Source organism: Monoraphidium neglectum, assembly GCF_000611645.1.
Source record: "Monoraphidium neglectum strain SAG 48.87 unplaced genomic scaffold scaffold01010, whole genome shotgun sequence".
In the NCBI taxonomy this organism is placed as follows: Eukaryota; Viridiplantae; Chlorophyta; class Chlorophyceae; order Sphaeropleales; family Selenastraceae; genus Monoraphidium; species Monoraphidium neglectum.
The window spans coordinates 1-17,669 of record NW_014012618.1 but is presented as its reverse complement, the minus strand read 5'-3'; the positions used below and the strand labels follow the sequence as shown (position 1 = coordinate 17,669).

At 64.6% G+C, this 17,669-nt stretch overlaps 5 protein-coding genes across 5 annotated transcripts; 3 read left to right on the top strand and 2 right to left on the bottom strand.

Annotated features, from left to right (window-relative positions):
• Positions 1-227: 227 nt before the first annotated feature.
• MNEG_6299 (hypothetical protein) lies at positions 228-2,191 on the bottom strand (the record flags this gene model as incomplete). The annotated part of the gene is made up of 6 exons (XM_014045231.1): positions 228-374; positions 575-655; positions 902-984; positions 1,302-1,422; positions 1,600-1,656; positions 1,832-2,191. The coding sequence occupies 6 exons, from the start codon at positions 2,189-2,191 to the stop codon at positions 228-230; spliced, it is 849 nt and encodes a 282-aa protein (XP_013900685.1).
• A 683-nt stretch (positions 2,192-2,874) lies between these two features.
• Positions 2,875-5,700, top strand: MNEG_6298 (nicotinate-nucleotide pyrophosphorylase (carboxylating); the record flags this gene model as incomplete). The annotated part of the gene is made up of 9 exons (XM_014045230.1): positions 2,875-2,943; positions 3,079-3,140; positions 3,371-3,501; positions 3,848-3,945; positions 4,179-4,243; positions 4,509-4,659; positions 4,815-4,868; positions 5,138-5,220; positions 5,427-5,700. The coding sequence occupies 9 exons, from the start codon at positions 2,875-2,877 to the stop codon at positions 5,698-5,700; spliced, it is 987 nt and encodes a 328-aa protein (XP_013900684.1).
• Positions 5,701-6,227: 527 nt separating this feature from the next.
• On the top strand, positions 6,228-9,660 carry MNEG_6297 (WD repeat domain 51A; the record flags this gene model as incomplete). Its single annotated transcript, XM_014045229.1, has 9 exons — positions 6,228-6,275; positions 6,430-6,597; positions 6,762-6,853; positions 7,048-7,282; positions 7,581-7,709; positions 7,979-8,104; positions 8,340-8,459; positions 8,676-9,245; positions 9,553-9,660. The coding sequence occupies 9 exons, from the start codon at positions 6,228-6,230 to the stop codon at positions 9,658-9,660; spliced, it is 1,596 nt and encodes a 531-aa protein (XP_013900683.1).
• Positions 9,661-10,702: 1,042 nt separating this feature from the next.
• MNEG_6296 (flagellar associated protein) lies at positions 10,703-13,251 on the bottom strand (the record flags this gene model as incomplete). The annotated part of the gene is made up of 8 exons (XM_014045228.1): positions 10,703-10,867; positions 11,171-11,275; positions 11,551-11,601; positions 11,870-11,907; positions 12,188-12,290; positions 12,525-12,651; positions 12,822-12,942; positions 13,167-13,251. 8 exons carry the CDS (start codon positions 13,249-13,251, stop codon positions 10,703-10,705), a joined length of 795 nt encoding a protein of 264 aa, XP_013900682.1.
• Positions 13,252-14,800: 1,549 nt separating this feature from the next.
• On the top strand, positions 14,801-17,560 carry MNEG_6295 (DEAD-box ATP-dependent RNA helicase 50; the record flags this gene model as incomplete). Its single annotated transcript, XM_014045227.1, has 5 exons — positions 14,801-15,523; positions 15,967-16,156; positions 16,382-16,521; positions 16,749-16,866; positions 17,283-17,560. 5 exons carry the CDS (start codon positions 14,801-14,803, stop codon positions 17,558-17,560), a joined length of 1,449 nt encoding a protein of 482 aa, XP_013900681.1.
• Between the last annotated feature and the right edge of the window lie 109 nt (positions 17,561-17,669).

The window sequence follows — 17,669 nt, the reverse complement described above, 5'->3', positions numbered from 1 at the left end:
GGCTGCAGGGGGGTGGGCAGGAGTGAGAAGATGGGGAGGGTGGAGAGAGCGACAGGGAGAGGGAGGGAGAGGGGGAGAGAGGGAGTGGGAGAGAGAGTGGGAGGGAACAAGGGGGGAGAGAGAGCAAGTGGGTGGGCGGGGGCCACACACACAAACGTGTGCGCGTGTATCCATGCTTGTGCACACGGATGCATGGCCGCAAGTGCGTGTGAGGGGACCCTGGGCACTCAGCTTTGCCGCAGGCCGAAAAGCAAAGCCCCGGCCAGCAGCTCGAGCCCCACCCACTTCTCCGTGAACTCCTGCTCCGCCTGGGCCCGTGCAGCCAGCATGGCGGTCCCCTCCTTTTGGTTGCCGGACAGCAGCTCCCCGCGCTCCTGCGCGGGTCGGCGATTGGGCACCATCCGTTTGCTCAGGTGTTGTTGGTGCCGCGCACACCACATCGTTTCTCTCAGCACGCACCGATTCTCCTAGGGCCGCCGAGTGCGGTGGCCTTCTCGGCTGCAGCTGCGGCCGCGCCCGCCGCGACTGCGACCAACGGATCAGTCGCCGTGTCTGCAGACCCCGAGGGCCCCACCTGCAGCAGCGCCGCCTCGACCGCTTCCAGCTCGTCGCTGTAGGCCTGGCCCACCTCCGCCAGCTGGCGGCCCATGCAGGTCTGCGGGGCGCACACCGACGCGGCGAGGCAAGGCAAGGGTCGAACGAGAGGCGGACGTTGCGACTGAAGTGCCTTTGAATGCTCTTGAGGACACCTCATCGCAGGTTCACTTGGCCGGTCAGCAGACGGCGGTCGCGCAGAGGCGCGCCCGCCTTCAGAAACAGGCAGGCAAGCGAAGGTGTAGGGTGTGGAGGTCACCGGCTAGACACAGATGTAAGATGGGCACGCGCAGTGCGCCGTCCGCACCAGCAGGGTGTCGATGCCCGACGCCTGGCGCTTGAGCAGCCGCACGTACTCCTCATCCTTGGAGCGCAGCGCACCTCGCAGCTCTGGGTATGCAGAAGCATTTTGTAAACAGCCGGTCGGGGCGGGTGAGACTCCTGCATTGGATGCAGCGTGTCGCGCCCAGCCAGCGCCCCTGGGCATTGGGCGCCCGGACTGGTCACGGCTGTCACGGCGTAGCTGGTGCATGCACGCCGCAAGTGACAAGCGCGGCATGCCTGGCGGTTGAATCCCCCAGGCAGCCCCTCAACAAGGAGCGACGCCCCTCGTCAGCGGAGCTTGCCACCGTCTGCGACAGCTGCAGGGCCGGCAGGAGTGACGCCCACCCCTTTGCCTCGGCCCCACCGTCCCTGCGGCACCCCACCCGCGACAAGGGCGTCTTTGGAGGCGATTATGGCCTCGCATGCCGCGCGCTGCTCCTCCATTGCGCCCCAGAGTTTCTGAGGCACCAGGATATCAAACAGCGGCGGCCAGCCCGCCGCCACCTGGAATTGGCAACATATGCGACCCAGGCGGCGCGGGCGCGGTCGCGTTGAATGTCGAAGCGTCTGCTTTGTTTCCATGAGTGATGGACGAGGGGATGGCAGCTGCCCGCCGGGCTGCCATGTGCGGGTCCCACAACCCTCAAGGGGATCGACACCTAAGTTGCAATGCAGGCCCACCTGTGCGTTAGCTGCTGCGCTGTGCTCCGCCTCATCCAGAAGCTTCCCCCTCAGCTCCTGCGCCGGTATCGTGCACGCGTGTCAGCAAGATTCGCTGATGGTGCTCGCTTGTGCAGCCACGTGAATGCACACGACTCTCACAGGGGGGCCACCAAGCCTGGCCAGCCGAGCAGTCAGGCGACAGCCGCAGATTTCATGCGCATCCTCGGCGCCGCCGTACGTGAAGCCTCACCTGGCGCAGCTGCTCCTCAGCTGCCCTGTGTGCGGCTTCCGCCTCGTCAGCAGCCACCCGCACCGAAGTGACCTCGTGTGTCGTGCGGTGCCGCAGCCGCAGCAGGCGCCGCTGGCTCTCCGCGACCTGCTGCGCCGCCTTGGGGTACGCCGCACCCAGGCCGGCCTGCGCGCCCGGTGCTGCCTGCTGCTGCGCCGCCGCCGCTACTGGCTGCTGCTGGGATGTGGCAGCGGAGGCGTCGGCGCTGCGGGCCGCGGCCTGGGCCTGTGCGCGCACGGCTGCGAGCTTGTCCTGCACGCGCTTGCGCCGCGCGGCGATCCTGGCCTCCCTGCAAAGAGTGCAAGGTTGCATGCTCACCATGTTGAGAGGGGCCGTGTGGATCACCGGGCACATGCACCAGCAGCTCGAACACACACTGCGCCAGGTGCAGTGGCCAGCGCGCTGGTTGCGACACGGCTCGTTGACCTGTCTGCGCTGGAGCCAGGCAGTGGCACGCGCTCCTCGGTTGCCGCCATTGGATGCGTTTCCGCCGGCCCTCGCTGATAGCTAGGGGCAGGCGGGTCAAACCACGCCCCGACAGTTTTGTAGAATTTTTGCAAGCACTGAATTCGAAATGATCGTCGGGTTGCATATATCGGAGAAAAAATCTTAAATCTCAAGTTGTTCACGGAGTTGCTGCGGTTCGATCAAGAGTGCCCCGAGGCAGCAGCAGCAGGACGTGGCACCTGACTGCTCTCTTTCAGGTGTTCCATGCGCAGCATCAGAGACCCTTTATGTATATGATTGGATCACGCAATCGCTGTCCCGACTCTCCGTTCTGCGCGAACTCCGCGTGACCAGCGCGGTGACAGCCTGCATTTCATCAACAGCGCGCGGTTGTTTCGTCACCAATCAATAGACGTCGAGCGAAGATATCGGGTGCGTTGTTTTTGCCGGCCCGGCTGAACGCCTCCTGCAGCGACATCGATTCGACGGCTGCGTGCGGTGGTGCTGCACGCGGCTGTGGTGCAATTGCATCGCCGCCCGCCCCCGCATGCAGCGTGATGGCCGTGGCAGTCCCGCCCAAGGTTTCTATAGCAGCGCCGCAGCACCCGACGTACAACGTCAAGCAGGTGGGCAGCACAGAATTCCACCTGAGGGCGTGGTATAAAACAGTGACACTCATCGGGGTCTGCAAGGTCTGCCACTGGGTGCGCTGCGCCCTGTGCATACGGCGGCGCACATCATCAATCCTGCCGTTGGCCCAGGTCATCAAGGCGGCACTTGACGAGGATGCAGGGGACAGGGGTGACGTCACCACACAGGCCACGTGAGCGGCCGGGGCGGCTTGGGCATTGGTGTGGGGGGGGTTGGCTGCTGTGCAGGCACCAGCAGCTGTCGGACCACCGAGAGGATTGCGCGGGCCTTGATCAGTGCCATTTCATACACCATCACTTTGTTGGCAACGGTCAAGTTCATGCTAGGCCACCTGGAGACCCACGTGCGGGCTCATTTATGACATCGCCGGCCCGCCCCCATCCCATGGGCACCTGTGCACAGCATAAGCGAGGCCACTCAGGCGACAGCCACCTTCCTGGCTAAGGCGGATGGCACCCTGGCGGGTGTGGCTGTGGCTGACATGGTGTTCGGTTTGGTGGACCCCTCCCTGAAGGCAGAGTGGAGCAAACAAGGTGGGTTTCAAAGGGCGAGTTGCGTGCAGCGGCAGGCAGGGGCAGCCGTTGCAAGCACCGCCTGTGATGTTGCTTACGATGCGGCACGGGCGGAAGGCAGCGGTGCCGGGGAGAGCCAGGAGCGGGCGCGGAAGGCAGTGGCACGAGCAGTGAGTTTGGCGGCGCAGGCGTCAGGGGCGCCTCCGTGCTCTCAGCCGTCCAAGGCAAACACCTGACCACAGGCCGGCAGGAACGGGTTAAGGGCAAAGCCGCCCCACTGCAAGTGTGGAGCGGGCCCTCGAGGCATGTGGCAGTGCCTGGTTGCATACGTATTTATTGCTGCTGCTGACGCTTCATGCATCCGCAGACGGCGATCGCGTGCGGCGGGGCGAGGAGTTTGGCATCTTGAAAGGGTCGGCCCGCAGCATTCTGGTTGCGGAGCGGATCGCCTTGAACTTCATGCAGGTGCGGGGCCAGGGCCGATTTGCGAGACGCAGCAGTCCGTTTTGCCGTGCAGCTGAGGCGGCGCGTACCCCCTCAGTGTGAAGCTCGAGTCGAGCCTCCGTCACAGCCAGGTCTCATGGATTGATCGCATCGCGCCAGAGAGCAAGGCGGCAGCTGTTCTTGCAAAGGGCAGCAGGGGAGCTGGCATGCACCGACGCAGTGGCCCCTTTTGCTGCACGCCTTGGCCCTCGCAGCGCATGTCTGGCATTGCCACGGCCACCAGCGCCATGGTATCAGCAGTGGAGGGCACCGGCACCAGGTGGGCGGAAACTCACCATTGCCCTGGCTGGTGCACGAGGGCAGGGAACTGCCGCTGCCTTGTCGTCACTAGCGCGTTGCTGCCCGTTATTGCCGATTTTGCCAGCCAGCCCCGATGCTGTCCTTGGTGCTGCCGCACGCCAAAGCCAGCCGTCACTTTGACACCTCGCATGGGCAGTTCATGCTCATTGAACCCGCCGGCGGGCCGGACGCCTGACGAAGCCGCCACGAAATCGCCCATCAGCAACCCCTCTGCACTGCCGCAGGATCCTGGAGACCCGGAAGACCGCGCCGGGCCTGCGGCTGCTGGACAAGTGGGCCGTGCTGCTGGGCGGCGGCGCCAACCACCGCATGGGGCTGTACGACATGATGATGATAAAGGACAACCACATCGCGGCGGCTGGCGGCATCAGGCGCGTGGCGGCTTCTTTGGGGCCCCGTGCGGCACGTACACTGCGTTGAGTGCATTGGCAGGGGGCTCCCAGGCCAACTGAGATCTTCCCGCCGCGATGTGATTTGGTCGAATCACATCAGTGATGAAGGTCCTTTCGCGTCGACCGCCCCACAGGCAGGCGGTGGAGCGCGCGGAGGCGTTCATTAGTGAACAGGGGCTGCCAGATCTGCAGGTGCGCGCGCAGGGTTTCAACCCCCGCATGACGCGCCTGCCCAGAAGCAGCCTGCTGCTGCAGACCCAGCTGCGCCCGTGCCAACTATCTCACACGCGCGGCCCCTGCTGCACGCTCACACAGACACCAGCCTTTCTGCTTGGGACGACGGGTGGCACCCTCCCGCGCCTGGCACTTTGTTACGCGTTTGAGTGCGCATGTGCGCTAGATTTAGCCGCTGGGCCCAGCATGCACATTTGATGCATGCCCTTGCTGCTGCGCACTCGCAGGTGGAGCTCGAGACGCGCACCCTGGAGGAGGTCGACCTGGCGCTCGAGATTTTGGGCAGCGGCGCGGCGCCCCATGTGTCGCGGTAAGAGCTGGCTGGGCTGCTTTCGGGGACCGCTATGGACCCCTGCTTTCTACCCCAAGACACCCACTGACCCACCTTGTATTTCTGGGCCCGCTGTCGGAAAGAACGGGCGGGTCGCCACCCCGGACTCGGCGGCCGATCAGACGTGCCTGGCTCGAGGTTTTCCTTCAGTGGCGGCCGCGACCACCACGCTTTTTGCTCTGCAGGATCATGCTTGACAACATGGCACGCCGCGACACGTCTAAGCCCGGCGGCGTGGACGTTTCGATGCTCCGGGCCGCCATGGCGCGCGTCTCCGCGCACAACGCCGCCGCGGCCGCCGCGGGCCGGCGGGCGGTGGAGACGGAGGCGTCGGGCAACGTGACGCTCGAGAGCGTGCGGGCGTTTGCAGAGGCGGGGGTGGATTTTGTGTCGGTGGGGGCACTGACGCACAGCGTGACTGCGCTGGACATTTCCCTGAATATCGAGACGCAACAGTAGCTATTCATGCTTGTTGCTCAGCTTGTCGTGGCGGCACGGCAGTTCGCGCTGGCCCGGCGATGTAAAACACGGTACAGGGGCCCTGGCTGTTGTTGATTGTGGTGGGCTTGAGGTGTGGTGATCCGGTGGCCCTTGGCGACCGTGGAGGCGCAACACCCAGCAGCCCCATGGCTGGATTTTGGGTCAACCTGAGGCTCTGGCCGCACCCAAGCTCGCATAATGTGCTTCAGCACGGGGATGGCAGCTCGTGCTTGGCCAGCACAGGTGGAAGCTGCTCTCGCTGCCCGCGGCGCGCCTTTGATGCCCCTGAGCCGGGCTGCTGATTACGGTAGTCATATTACAAGGACATGCTGCATGGACGCCAGAAACTTCAATCTCAGCTGTCGCATTGTTGACTTGGCGCGCATCGACAGCTAGCCCGAAAAAGTGATCTCTGCAGCGCCTGCAGCTTTTAAGCAAGAGCTTGATATCAATTATTGCGGAATATATACCTGCTGCGGAAGCTTGCACTGGTGACTGAAGGCGCGATGCCTCAGGGGCAGGCACCAGTGCCTTCAGCGGCGCTGCTATCGCAGGTAAGGTCTGCTGAAAATATCATGAAGCACGGCAAAGTTTCCGGCTTAGCGCGCAGTAGACTGCAGCTCCCATCAGAACCACAACCCACGTCGCACGCCTGCCGCGCGCACGCGTTGCGCTCCGCTGAGCTCCACGCTCGCCCGCCGCATGCAGCCTGACGACCCGACGCTCGAGCGCTCCTTCCGCGGCCACAAGGATGCGGTCACATCCGTGGCATTCAACAGCAACCTGAAGCAGCTGATTTCGGGGTCGCTGGATGGCACCGTGATGGTGTGGAATTTCAAGCCGCAGCTGCGCGCCTTCCGCTTCGCCGGCCACACGGTGCGCACGTGTGGCAGGGCCAGCAACAGAAGTTTGAAGGCAGCTGCAGCGGAGGGCGAGGGTACCCATCAAAGCTGGGGCGCAAGCGTCTGGACGCTTGCAGGAGGGGGCAGCTCCAGCAACCGCCCCGCTGCGGCCCTCTGGTCCCGAATCGTGCACCGCAGGCGGCGGTCTACTCCGTGGCCTTCTCCCCTACGCACTCGCTCATCGCGTCCGGGTCCAAGGACCGCAGCGTGCGCCTATGGCAGCCCACTGTGTGAGCGTCGGCTGTGGCAGCAGGCTCCGGCGGGGCCATCGGCGGCTGTGTGCGCTTCCTGGATGGTGCCCCAGGTGCTCATATGTGTGGTCCTGGCGTGCCCGGGCCCAGTGTCTCAATACATTGAACTTGTAGCGGTGACAATCTGCCTGACAGCGGTGCCGATCTCCCTGACGTCCCCCCCCCCTTCGCAGCGAGGGCCGCTCCACGGTGCTCAAGGCGCACACAGGCACCGTGCGCTGCGTCCACTTCAGCGCCGACGGCCGCACGCTCGCTACGGCCAGCGACGACAAGACGGTGAAGCTCTGGAGCCTGCCGGCGCAGCGGTTCGTCTGCACGCTGGCGGGGCACAGCAACTGGGTGCGGACGGCGCAGCTCAGCCCGGACGGGCGGCTAGTCGTCAGCGCGGGCGACGACCGCTGCGTCAAGGTGCGCGCTGCACTGCAAGGATGGGACATTCGTCCGCCACAATGTGGCTTTTCAGGGTGTGTTGACGCGCACATCGGGCCACCTCTGCTGCCCCCTGCTTCACCTGTACGCGCAGACGGGGCGCCAGCCGCTGAGTTGCCTCCAGCCTCGCTGCCTGAGGCTTCCGAGCGTATTGATGATTGAGTTTAGTTCATGAAGTCAGCCCAGTATCGGCGCCTGCTTTCTTTCTCCCTCGGGCGACGCTCAACTCCGCCACCTCTTCGGCTTCTGCTCCCCCCAAACCCCAAACAATCTTTAGGTGTTCGACATCGCCAGCCGCAAGGTCATCCGCTGCTACGAGGACCCGACGGGCGGGTCCATCAGCGCGGCCGCGTTCCATCCAGACGGCACCGCCCTGGCCAGCGGCTGCGCCGACGCAAGCATCAAGGTGCCGCGGCGGCCCTTGCTGCGGCGCCTCCCGCCGGCCCTGGCAGCGATCGGCATTGCATTCCAGCAGCAGGCCGCACCTCGATGCTTGTGCGCTGTCTTGAGCCGTCTTGTCGCTTGTTATGACCAGCTCGTGCTGTGCGTGCATGGCAATTAACTCCTTGCTAAGAAACAAGCACATGTGCCCACATGCACGTCACGTGCGCGCACTCAGGACCAACACACCCAGCAACTCAGTCGCCCCGTCCCACCCTGCCCCACGGCCCCCAGGTGTGGGACCTCCGCAGCGACGCGCTGCTGCAGCACTACCGCGCCCACACAGGCGCCATCACGGGCGCCGCGTTCCACCCCAGCGGCAGCTTCCTCCTGACCTCCTCCCTGGACACCACGCTCAAGGTGGGAGCTCCCTGCCCAAAACCGACGCGCCTCCCGAAAACCTAGGTTCAGGTGGCAAAGTGATGCGGTAACAAAGCTGCTCGGGGTATATAGGAAAAGGGTTGGATGTATTATCGCGCCCCTGCTACAGCCAGCGCCGCCGACCCGGCGAAACGGAGCCGAGCAGCCAGATCGTGACGAGGCGGGTACTTTGGCGGCTGCATCTTAGCAAATGTGACGTCATGCCGCGTCACAGGTGTGGGACCTGCGGGAGGGCCAGCTCTTCTACACGCTGCACGGCCACGAGGGCGCTACAAACTCTGTCGCCTTCTCGCCGGGCGGCGACTACTTCGCCAGCGCCGGCGCGGACGAGCAGGTGCGGCCGCTCGGCCTCGATTGTGGGGGCTGCGAGAATGTGCGTGTGCCAAGGCATGCGGGCTGATCTTATTTACATGTGCTTTGACTCCGGTTGCAGCAGCAACATGGCGGCCAGCCTGTTGCCATTGGTGCTCTGGCGTGGATGCCTCCAAAGCAGCCAGCGGCAAAACTCACACCGCCGCCGTCTTCTGTGCCGTCCCGCCCCTTGTCACAGGTGATGGTGTGGCGCACCAACTTTGACCGGCAGCTGGACGGGTACACCTTGGGGGCGGTCGTGAGAGAGGCGGGCGATGCGGGAATAGGCGCCACCCAGTCTCAGGCGGCGCCACAACAGCAGCAGCCACCGCAGCAGCCGGCTTCGCGGGCGGTCGACGGCCCGGCCTTACAGCCGCGCCCCACCTCAGCGGCTGGGGCGGCAGGGCGCCCGCGCAGCAGCAGCCCGGCGGGCGCGTTGCCTTCCGCCGCGTTGCGGCGAGACGGGCCGCAGCAGCAGAAGCAGCAGCTTGCGCCGGCGGCTGCGCTGGCGCAGGGGCCGGGGGTGGCGGGAAATTTGTACGCAGCTGGACGCTACACGGAGGCCGAATCGAATGTCTCCGACACTGGCGAGAGCGGAGACGTCGGGGACAGGGCAGCGGCGGACGGCGCCGCGGCGGCTGCAGCGGCGTGCGAGCGGCTGGCTGCGGGCGGTGCGGCGGCTGCGGGTGGCTTGGGGCAGGCGGCGCTCCCTGAGGCGCTGGCGGCGACGCTGCGGGACATCGTCTCAAAGCTGGACCACATTGCAGGGGTGAGCAGGGCAACCAGTGGCGGCGGTTGCAAGTTGCATGGGCCGGCAGTGGCAGAGGCTGCAAAACGATAGGGGCCTGCGTGCAGAAAGGGCACTCTCAGAAATGACAACATGCGCAGAAAGCGGCCCTGCGCCCTCGTGACGCGGCCGCGCATATGCTCCGCTACAATGCGCAGCGGCGCCCTATGCCTCCTGGTCAATCGTGCGCTCTTGCGGGATCGCTTGCGTATATGCAACACTTTTTCCCCTATTAAAGGCACAATGCTGACACAGTCAACCGTGCCCTGCCCGCTCTCCATGCTCACAGGCCATGGACGGCCTCAACCGGCGCGTCATGGCCACAGAGGAGCGCCTCAGCCGCCTCGAGGCCGCACGCACGGGCAACGCACATGCGGCAGAAGGGCCCTTGACGTGAGCTGCCAACTGCCAGGTTTAATGCGCCGTCTTGTGAGTCTTGTGAGGGGTTGCTGAGTACGTAACGCCCAGACTGTGTATCCATACCCTAACTGTGCCATGCGAGGGTTGAATTGGCTGGTTTGTGATCCGACACACCAAACCTGGGAGGACGCCAGGGCTTGGCTGGTAAAGCTGCCTTCCCCGGGCGCTGGATTACAGCGGGGTGAATCTGACTCGTTCACCGCAGGGTTCTACTTGCCTGCCCGTTCTAAAACCTCCATTGAGCCAGCCAGATTTGCTCGGGCAGCTGTCACGGCAGGCACCGCCACAACCGCAAAATCCGCTTATGTGTTTTGCACCCGCACAGTTTCTGGGTAAGAACTCTCGGGGCAGCTTTCCTGGAGTCCGATATGATGCACCTGCTCCTGGGTGTCCAGTTGTAGTTGGGCACTGGGGGGGATGCGTTTGAACGGATGCTGCCGGCTGTTGTGTCACACTGGTGCTTAGATTGCAAGTTGCTCAAGCCGTCGATCCACTGAGCAGCGGTGCGAGCGCTGCTGCTCGCTATCTTCGTCGTCTTGGGGGTGGGCATATTTTCGATGCCGTGCAGACGCTGCTGCTGCTGAAAGCCCTGGATTCACCAAACACTGGCAGTTGACTCCAGAGGAGCGCAATGCACGCCACCCAGGAAAACTAGACACCATGCGCAAGCAGCGACCCCTGCGGTGTCGCCACGCCCCGACAGACCGGGCAGTACAAAGGGCACTCAGCACACGTGACACTGGACCCTCTCAGAAGCTGGAAGGACGCGCCACCGCCGGTTGTGCAGCGTGCCGCGCAGGGCCGGTGAGGTCGCCCTACTCTGCCTGGCTGCCGTGCAGCTGGCGCTTCAGCGATTCACGCCGCAGAGAGCTGCTCCTGCAACCCCACCAACCCAATTGCACAAGCCAACAAGGAAGCCCGGAGCATGGGACAAAGCTCAGCGCTTTGTGAAAGTAACAGTTACTACCCAAACGTGCAGCCAGCCAGCCAAAACCCAGACAGACAGGCAAACACTGGGGTCACTCGGCAAACGCGCTGCAAAACACCCGGTAGTCGACGGCCCCAGCGCCATCGCGCGCCGTCGCGGCGCGCTCCACCCATTCCCGCTCCTTGGGGGACAGCACGACGCCTAGCGCCGCGCAGCCGGCCTCAAACTTGCGCTCCGCCAGCACGCCCGTCTTGCCCTGTGCGTTGGATGGGCGGTTCCGAGGCGGGGGGGCAGGCCTGTGAGCCGAGCAGGCACAGGAAGGACGCTGCTCGTCTGTGGAAGCAGAAGGCAGGCTTTCTCGTGCCATGGCATGCGTAATTAGCTTATCTAGGTGGCAAGTTGCACTCAGGATGCCTGAGTGGTGCCTCTCCAGGGATTGTGTTGCAAGCACTATACCACCCTTGTAGCCTCAAAGCAGTGCATCACCAAGCACCAGGACGACTCCCAGTCAAACCAGTCAGACAGCCCGCGAGTGCGGCCACGCCCCTTCCCCCCCCACCTGGTCAAACGACTCGAACACCGCGCGCATCTCATCGACGCTGCCGTGGATGCGCTTGCGCAGGTTTGAGACCAGCTTGGAGGTCGCCTGCGCGTCCACCAGCGCCTGCAGGTGTGATCGGGGAGGGGGGGGTCCAGGGGTGGGCGGGCGAGGGACAACACAGGCATATGAGGAGAACAGGCCGGCTCAGTTCCGCTGCCACATGGCAGTGCTCGAGGTACTCGCCTCATGCGCAGTACCGACCAGGCTGCATAGGCGTGCCCTGTGTGTCGTGCTGGACGCCCCGGCAGTGCTGGTCACTTCCAAGGGCCTGTCCATGACAAGTCTGACAAAACACCCCCAGCCCTTCCTGCCTGGCTGCGTCCCACCATGCGCTTTACCTGGGTGTTGTCGACGCCGGCTGGTGAGTACATGCAGAAGTAGTCTGGGTCCTGGGGTTTTGCGGCAGGTGCGTGAGGTGGCATGACGTTGTATGGGGGTGAGGGAACGGGGAGGGTGTGGGGGGGGGGGGCGTGTCGGCGCAGGAGTGGGACCACAAGCAAGAGGGAGGGTTCCCGAATGGTGAGGGGGGCAAATCGGATTGCATGGGTGTGTGTGGGTGACGAGCAAGCACGACCAGATGACACGCTGTGCGTGGCCAGCAGCAGAAACGAGAGCTCCGTCCAAGCGTGCGTGCCCCGACCTTCTCAGCACGCCTACCATGATCTTCTGCACAATGGGCTCATACGCGACGTAGCCTGCAGGCGGCCAGCGTGAGGGGCGCGGGTTGCTGTTGCTGCCAGACAGTACCAACTCTGTGCATCCCACCTTTGCCCCTCAGATTCAGACCAGATCATCATGATAGATGGTGCCGCAAGCATGCTTTGAGGGTTTCATCGGCCTCAATCCAAGAGGCTGCCCTGCGCCCAGCAACGGCGCCGGCACGCGCCCTCGAACCCCGGTGCTCCGTGAGCCGGTGACTGCGGCAAGCTGTAACAACCCTGATCGTGATGCTAATCACACCCCTCGTGACTGCACCTGAGCCCTCGGGGTCGTGGACGTGATACAGGGCCAGCAGCGAGTCGTCGTCCAGCTGCATGCCAAACGACTCCCCAAACTGCCGGAAGTCCTCGTAGTGGATCTGAAGCGTCAAGGCGTGCGACGCATACGCAGGGTGCACAGGCCACACGGATGTTTGTGGTGATGCACTCTACTTTCGTTCGTGCATCGATGCTGTGTAGGCGCTCAAAGGGGATGCACGTGATGCGAGGACTATACAACCGCAATCAATCGTGGCAAGCAGCGTACTAACATACCAGGGTTGCCTCGTGCATGCAGCACTGTTCCAAGCTTGGTCAAACCCTGGTCAACGCACCATGCCGGTGTCCTCCTTGTCGTACATCTTGAAGAGCTTGCGCATTTTGAAGGCATTATCATTGCTGTTGCCCATCTTGGCGCTCATGCGCTCCCGCATGGTGCTGAACATCTTGGCTAGGCGCTTTCTGCAGGATTGGGATGAAAATGCATCAGGGCGCATGCGAATCACACACACAGTGCTACACTTTTGCGTGCGGCATGCTGCAAACTCAGGAATGGAGACGCCAGGCAATTCATGCCCTAAGTTGCACAGGAGGCGAGGCAGGGCAGTACACTTGGTGCCCCAGCCACTCACTCGCCGACGCGGTTGTAGCTGCTGGCGTAGTGCTCCCTAAGGGACGTCTGCGTGGCCGCCAGGTCGGTGTTGCGCATCGGGCTGCGCAGCCGCTCCTGGCCGCTGAACGGCGCCCCAAAGTCTGGGGTTGCATCCAGGCGGAGAGCGGGCGAGAGCGCGTCAGCGCCATGCACGTGCCCCTCTTGAGCAGAGGAAGCCCCGCAGGCCGCTAAAGCCACAAAGCTATCAATATCTTGGATTGCTCTGGGGTGATGCTTCAGGAAACGCCCCGCTGTGCGGCCGAGGTTGCACTGCTGCTCGGCGGCTGCAGCACCCAGCTGCACGCGCCCCCGCCTTGTGCCTCACCCGTAGAGTAGCTGGTGGTGAAGGGATTGATGCGGCCATCACCGAGCGCTATGTTGCTGCAGGGAGGCTTGAACGAGTCCTGCATGTTTAGGTTTGGGTCAAGCAGGTGCAGGCCCAGGTGGCACCCTCAGGGTGGACGACGTCTTGCACGGTCACTGCAATAAATCATCGCGTAATCACAGGCACAAACTCTTGCGTGTCATGAAATTCGAACCTCATTTGCAAGGAGTCGTGTTGCGCTGCATCAGCAGCCAGCGCGGGCCGGGGTGCACGCGTGCCGCGTGCTGCCGCACAAACCTGCTTGGCGCGCGTCTGGAGGCTGGGCCACAGATTGTCCGTGTGAAACTTCTTTGAGGTGTACTCCGGAAAGTTGCAGGGGTCCTGAGAGAGGACGCATGTTTATGTGCGACCGCATGGGTGAGGGTCGCAGCGTGCGGCATACGTAGGCGGCCGCTGACGGCCCGCGGTGGTGACGATTCTCTCATAGATGAAGGCCACGGGAGGAAAGGGGCGCACGCCGCTTGCGGTGGGGTGTCGTGACACGTCCAACGACCTCTTGACCCGCGCACCCTGTGGGGTGACGCCACTGGTGCACGGCAGGTGCGCGTGTGCAGGAATGACGCCTGCCCCGGCTGCTTGGTCTCGAGCTGCGCCATTGCGGGCGTCTTTTTGTAGGTCTCGTGGAGCCCCTGAACATAGCCCGTGTACCTGCGTCGCAATTATTACGAAGGGCCACTTTTGAAATACTCAGCGCGCTGGTGAAGTGCACGGCGACATGCGCCGCAGCGCATGTGCCGTAGCGCCCTCAGCCGACGCAATGCGGATTACCATAGCAGCGACGCGCAAACCGCTGCAGGCGCTGCGCTGGTGGCAGCGTCTAGCTGTACGAGGTTGCTTACTTGCGTCGATAAATCATACAATTCAATCGCAGAGGCGTTGAAACCCCTGATTATGCTGTTGCTCTCGCCCCTCATCCAAAGATGGCAGTGCTCGTCTCTGCAGGCCTGCCGTGCCGTGGCCCCCGCTGGCGACAGCGCACCACTTACCCAGGTACGTGCAGTTCGGTGTCCCCGAAGGGCTGCTCCACGACCTGCCCCGTCATGCTGACCCAGGTGAAGTTTTCTTCCGGAAGTATATATGTCTGAACAGCACGCTGGATGGTGATTTTGGCTTGTTTGATGTTAATATACAATTTACACGTGTGGACGTTGTTTGACGCAGCATTCACCTGGCTTGGTTGTTTTGAACTGCTTCACTTTTCTATTTTCTTCCGCACTTATACGTTTGATGAACTATACTACAGTCTATGTATCCATCTGGCAATACATTGCTGAGTTCTGACAAGCGCTACACACACCCGAACATGGCGGCCTCACTCGGGCGGCCCCCAAGCATGGGAGGCCGCATGCCGTGCGTATCAAGGTGAGAGCAATGTCAAGTCTCATACGGGGCCGCGCGGGGTGCTGCGGCGTCACCCGGTGCGCGCGCCGTCTTTAGCGGCGGCGCTGCTGCCATTGCGCAGTCAGTCGCCGACATTGCCCCTGGCATGAGGCACGCTCCTGTTGCGTGCGTTTTCAGACACGTAGTGCATTCTCTGCATGCATACCTTCTGGCTGGCATGCTACAGCAGGCGCATGCTGCAAGGCCGCCGCGCCTCGACCTGCCCGGCGCCCGCCGCCACCGCCGCTGTGCCCCGCGGCGCGTCCGGCCGCGCGCCCGCCCGCGGCGGCGGCAGGAGCGCCGGTCGCGGCGGTCGCGGCGGAGCCGGTGGGCCTCCGCCGCCGACCCAGCAGCAGCAGCAGCAGCGCCGGCCCGCACCAAGGGACGACGACGAGGACGAGTTCTTCGTGGACGACGAAGCTGCTGCGAAGCTGCGGCAGATCCTCAAGCGCCGCGGGCGCGACGCGCTGGTCGACGAGCGCGGCCGCGGGCTGGTGGCACTGGACAAGCTGGGGGAGGCTTATGGGATCCCCGACAGGCGGGAGCGGCGGCCCAAGGAGCAGTGGCAGCCAGACTTCGGCGTGGAGGAGGGCCGGGGCGGCGACGAGGAGGGCGGGGGCGAGGACGGCCGCGGCTCGGAAGCTGCGTCGGCCACGCGGAGATTCGAGGGCCGCTCCAGCGGCGCCGCAGCGGTCGCTCGGCCACGCAGGGATGCAGGCGGCGGCGCCGGCGCCTCTGCAGGGCTGGGAGCGGCGGCGCCGGCGGGGGCGGCCGCGGGGCAGATCCCGGTGGTGCGGCAGAACATGGGGCCTGACCAGGGCTTCTTCAGCGCCAGCAGCTGGCGGGACCTGGGGGCGAGCGACGCGGTGGTGGAGGCGCTGAGGGGGATCGGCATCACCCGGCCATCGCACGTGCAGGTGCGCGCTGGCCGCTCGGGCCCCCTTGACGCGCCCCCGGGGGGCGGGCAGTCCTTTGTTGTTGCTGCCGCGTGTCCCTTGCGCTGCCATGAATGTGCGCAGAGATTTTCAAGCTGGGCGCGTTTGCGGGCCTGCCGCCTGCTGCCGTTCCGTGCTGCCCGAACCCCTACCGCCCCCCTGCTAGGTTGCACACCCCGGAAGCTTGCCCCACGCCCGAACACCGGCCATGCGTGCCCCCGCATTTCAGCACACCTCAGCAGCCTTGCCCGACCCACACAAACTGTACACATACTCATGCACCCGTGCATGCGTGAACATACACACACACACACACACACACACATACACACACATATCACACAATCATGGACATACCCAAACACACCCGCACACACACCCGTGCGAACACACACGAACCCCAAACCCCAACCCCCCAAAACCAGGCGGAGTCCTACCGCGCCCTCGTCTCCGCCAAGGCGCGCCACGTGGCCCTGGCGGACCAGGCAGGCAGCGGCAAGACCCTGGGCTACCTGCTGCCGCTGCTGCAGGAGCTGAAGCAGGAGGAGAAGAAGACGGGGCGGCCGGCCACGGTGCCCGGCAGCCCGCGGATCCTCATCATCACGCCGACCGGGGGTGCGCGGCGGGGGCGCAGGGGCCGTGGGGGCGGGGTGGGACGGGGTAATGCTTGCACCCGCGGCGGGGCCGGGGCCGCGGCTGCCTGCCCGTCGGCCGCCGTGCTTGGTGGCGGTACAGTCCTGCCACGGGTTGCCATTTGCACATTTCTTGCCTGGTTGATTGATATAATCATGGGTGCACGGCATGACGCCTGGATGCCCCCACCATCACTCGGCACCCCAGAGCTGGCCCAGCAGGTCCAGCGGGTGCTCAAGGCGCTGGTGGCAGCCGGGCTGAAGCTGCGGTCCTCGATCATGACTGGCGGCCAGGAGGACGAGGCGCGGCGCTTCAAGGCCCTCAAGACGCAGGAAGACGCGCTGAAGGTGTGTGTCGCGCGCGCGCGCGCGCGCGCGCGCGCGTGTGTGTGTGTGTGTGTGTGTGCGTGTGTGCGCGCGTGCGCGCGTGTACGTGCGCGCACATGTATGCACATGTATGCGCGCTTGCGAGGCTGTACGCTGCAGCAAGTGCACGTGCAGGTTGACGCGCTCCGCACCCCCGTTCCCACAACACTGCCCCCCCCCCTTCTCTGCGCTACCCCTCTACCCCGCAGGCGGGCGTGGACGTGATGGTGTCAACCCCGGGGCGCGCGGTGGCGCTGCTGTCCAAGGGCGCCCTCAACCTCGGACGCACCAACGCGATCGTGCTGGACGAGGTGGACGTGCTGTGCGGTGAGCTGGATTAGGGGTTGACTTTTGTTCCAGTCAGGATTGTCACGCCCCGCGACCGACCCCCCTACTGGAGTGCAGCCAGGCTCGTTGCATTAATCGATTCAATTCCTACTTGCGGTGGCAGGGATTTTGGGCTTGCCGCGCGCCCCTCTGGCATGAGAGTTGGCGCGGGGCGGGCAGCGGCGTCCGTCCATCGAGCTTCCAGGCTGAAGGGAGGGTGGACCAGGAGCAGGGGCCCCCACTGGCGGCCGGCCTGGTGCAACTCCCTACGGCGGCGGCGGCCCGCCGCGCCCCGCTCGGCCTGGTGGCTGCGGTAATGGTGGCACAAGCCCATCAATTGTCCCACCAACGCACCAAACTATCCCACCGACGCACCAAAGTATCTCACCGACGCACCAAAATATCCCACCCCGCAGGCGGCGAGGACGTGTACAGGGAGCAGGTGGAGCCGCTGCAGTCCGCCGCGCCGTCATCGACGCGCTTCGTCCTCGTCAGCGCGACGCTGCCGCAGCACACCTTTGAGAAGCTGCGGGAGGTGTTCCCGGGGCTCGAGCCCGCGTTTGGGCCGGGGCTGCACCGAGTATCCGCGGGTGAGCGCATGTCGGGGTCCCCGAAGGGCGGGCGGCGCAGTAGACCGGTACACATAGGCGCGCACAGCCGTGAGCGGAGCCCCAGTGGTGCCAGCTTCTCCTAGACGTTGGCCGCGCGCGCAGGTGGCGCGCCATTCGAGCGCCGGCCATTCTTGGGGGTAGGGGTGGGCCGAGGGCCGAGCCGTGGCGCGGCAGGTCGTGGTCGGCTCGCGC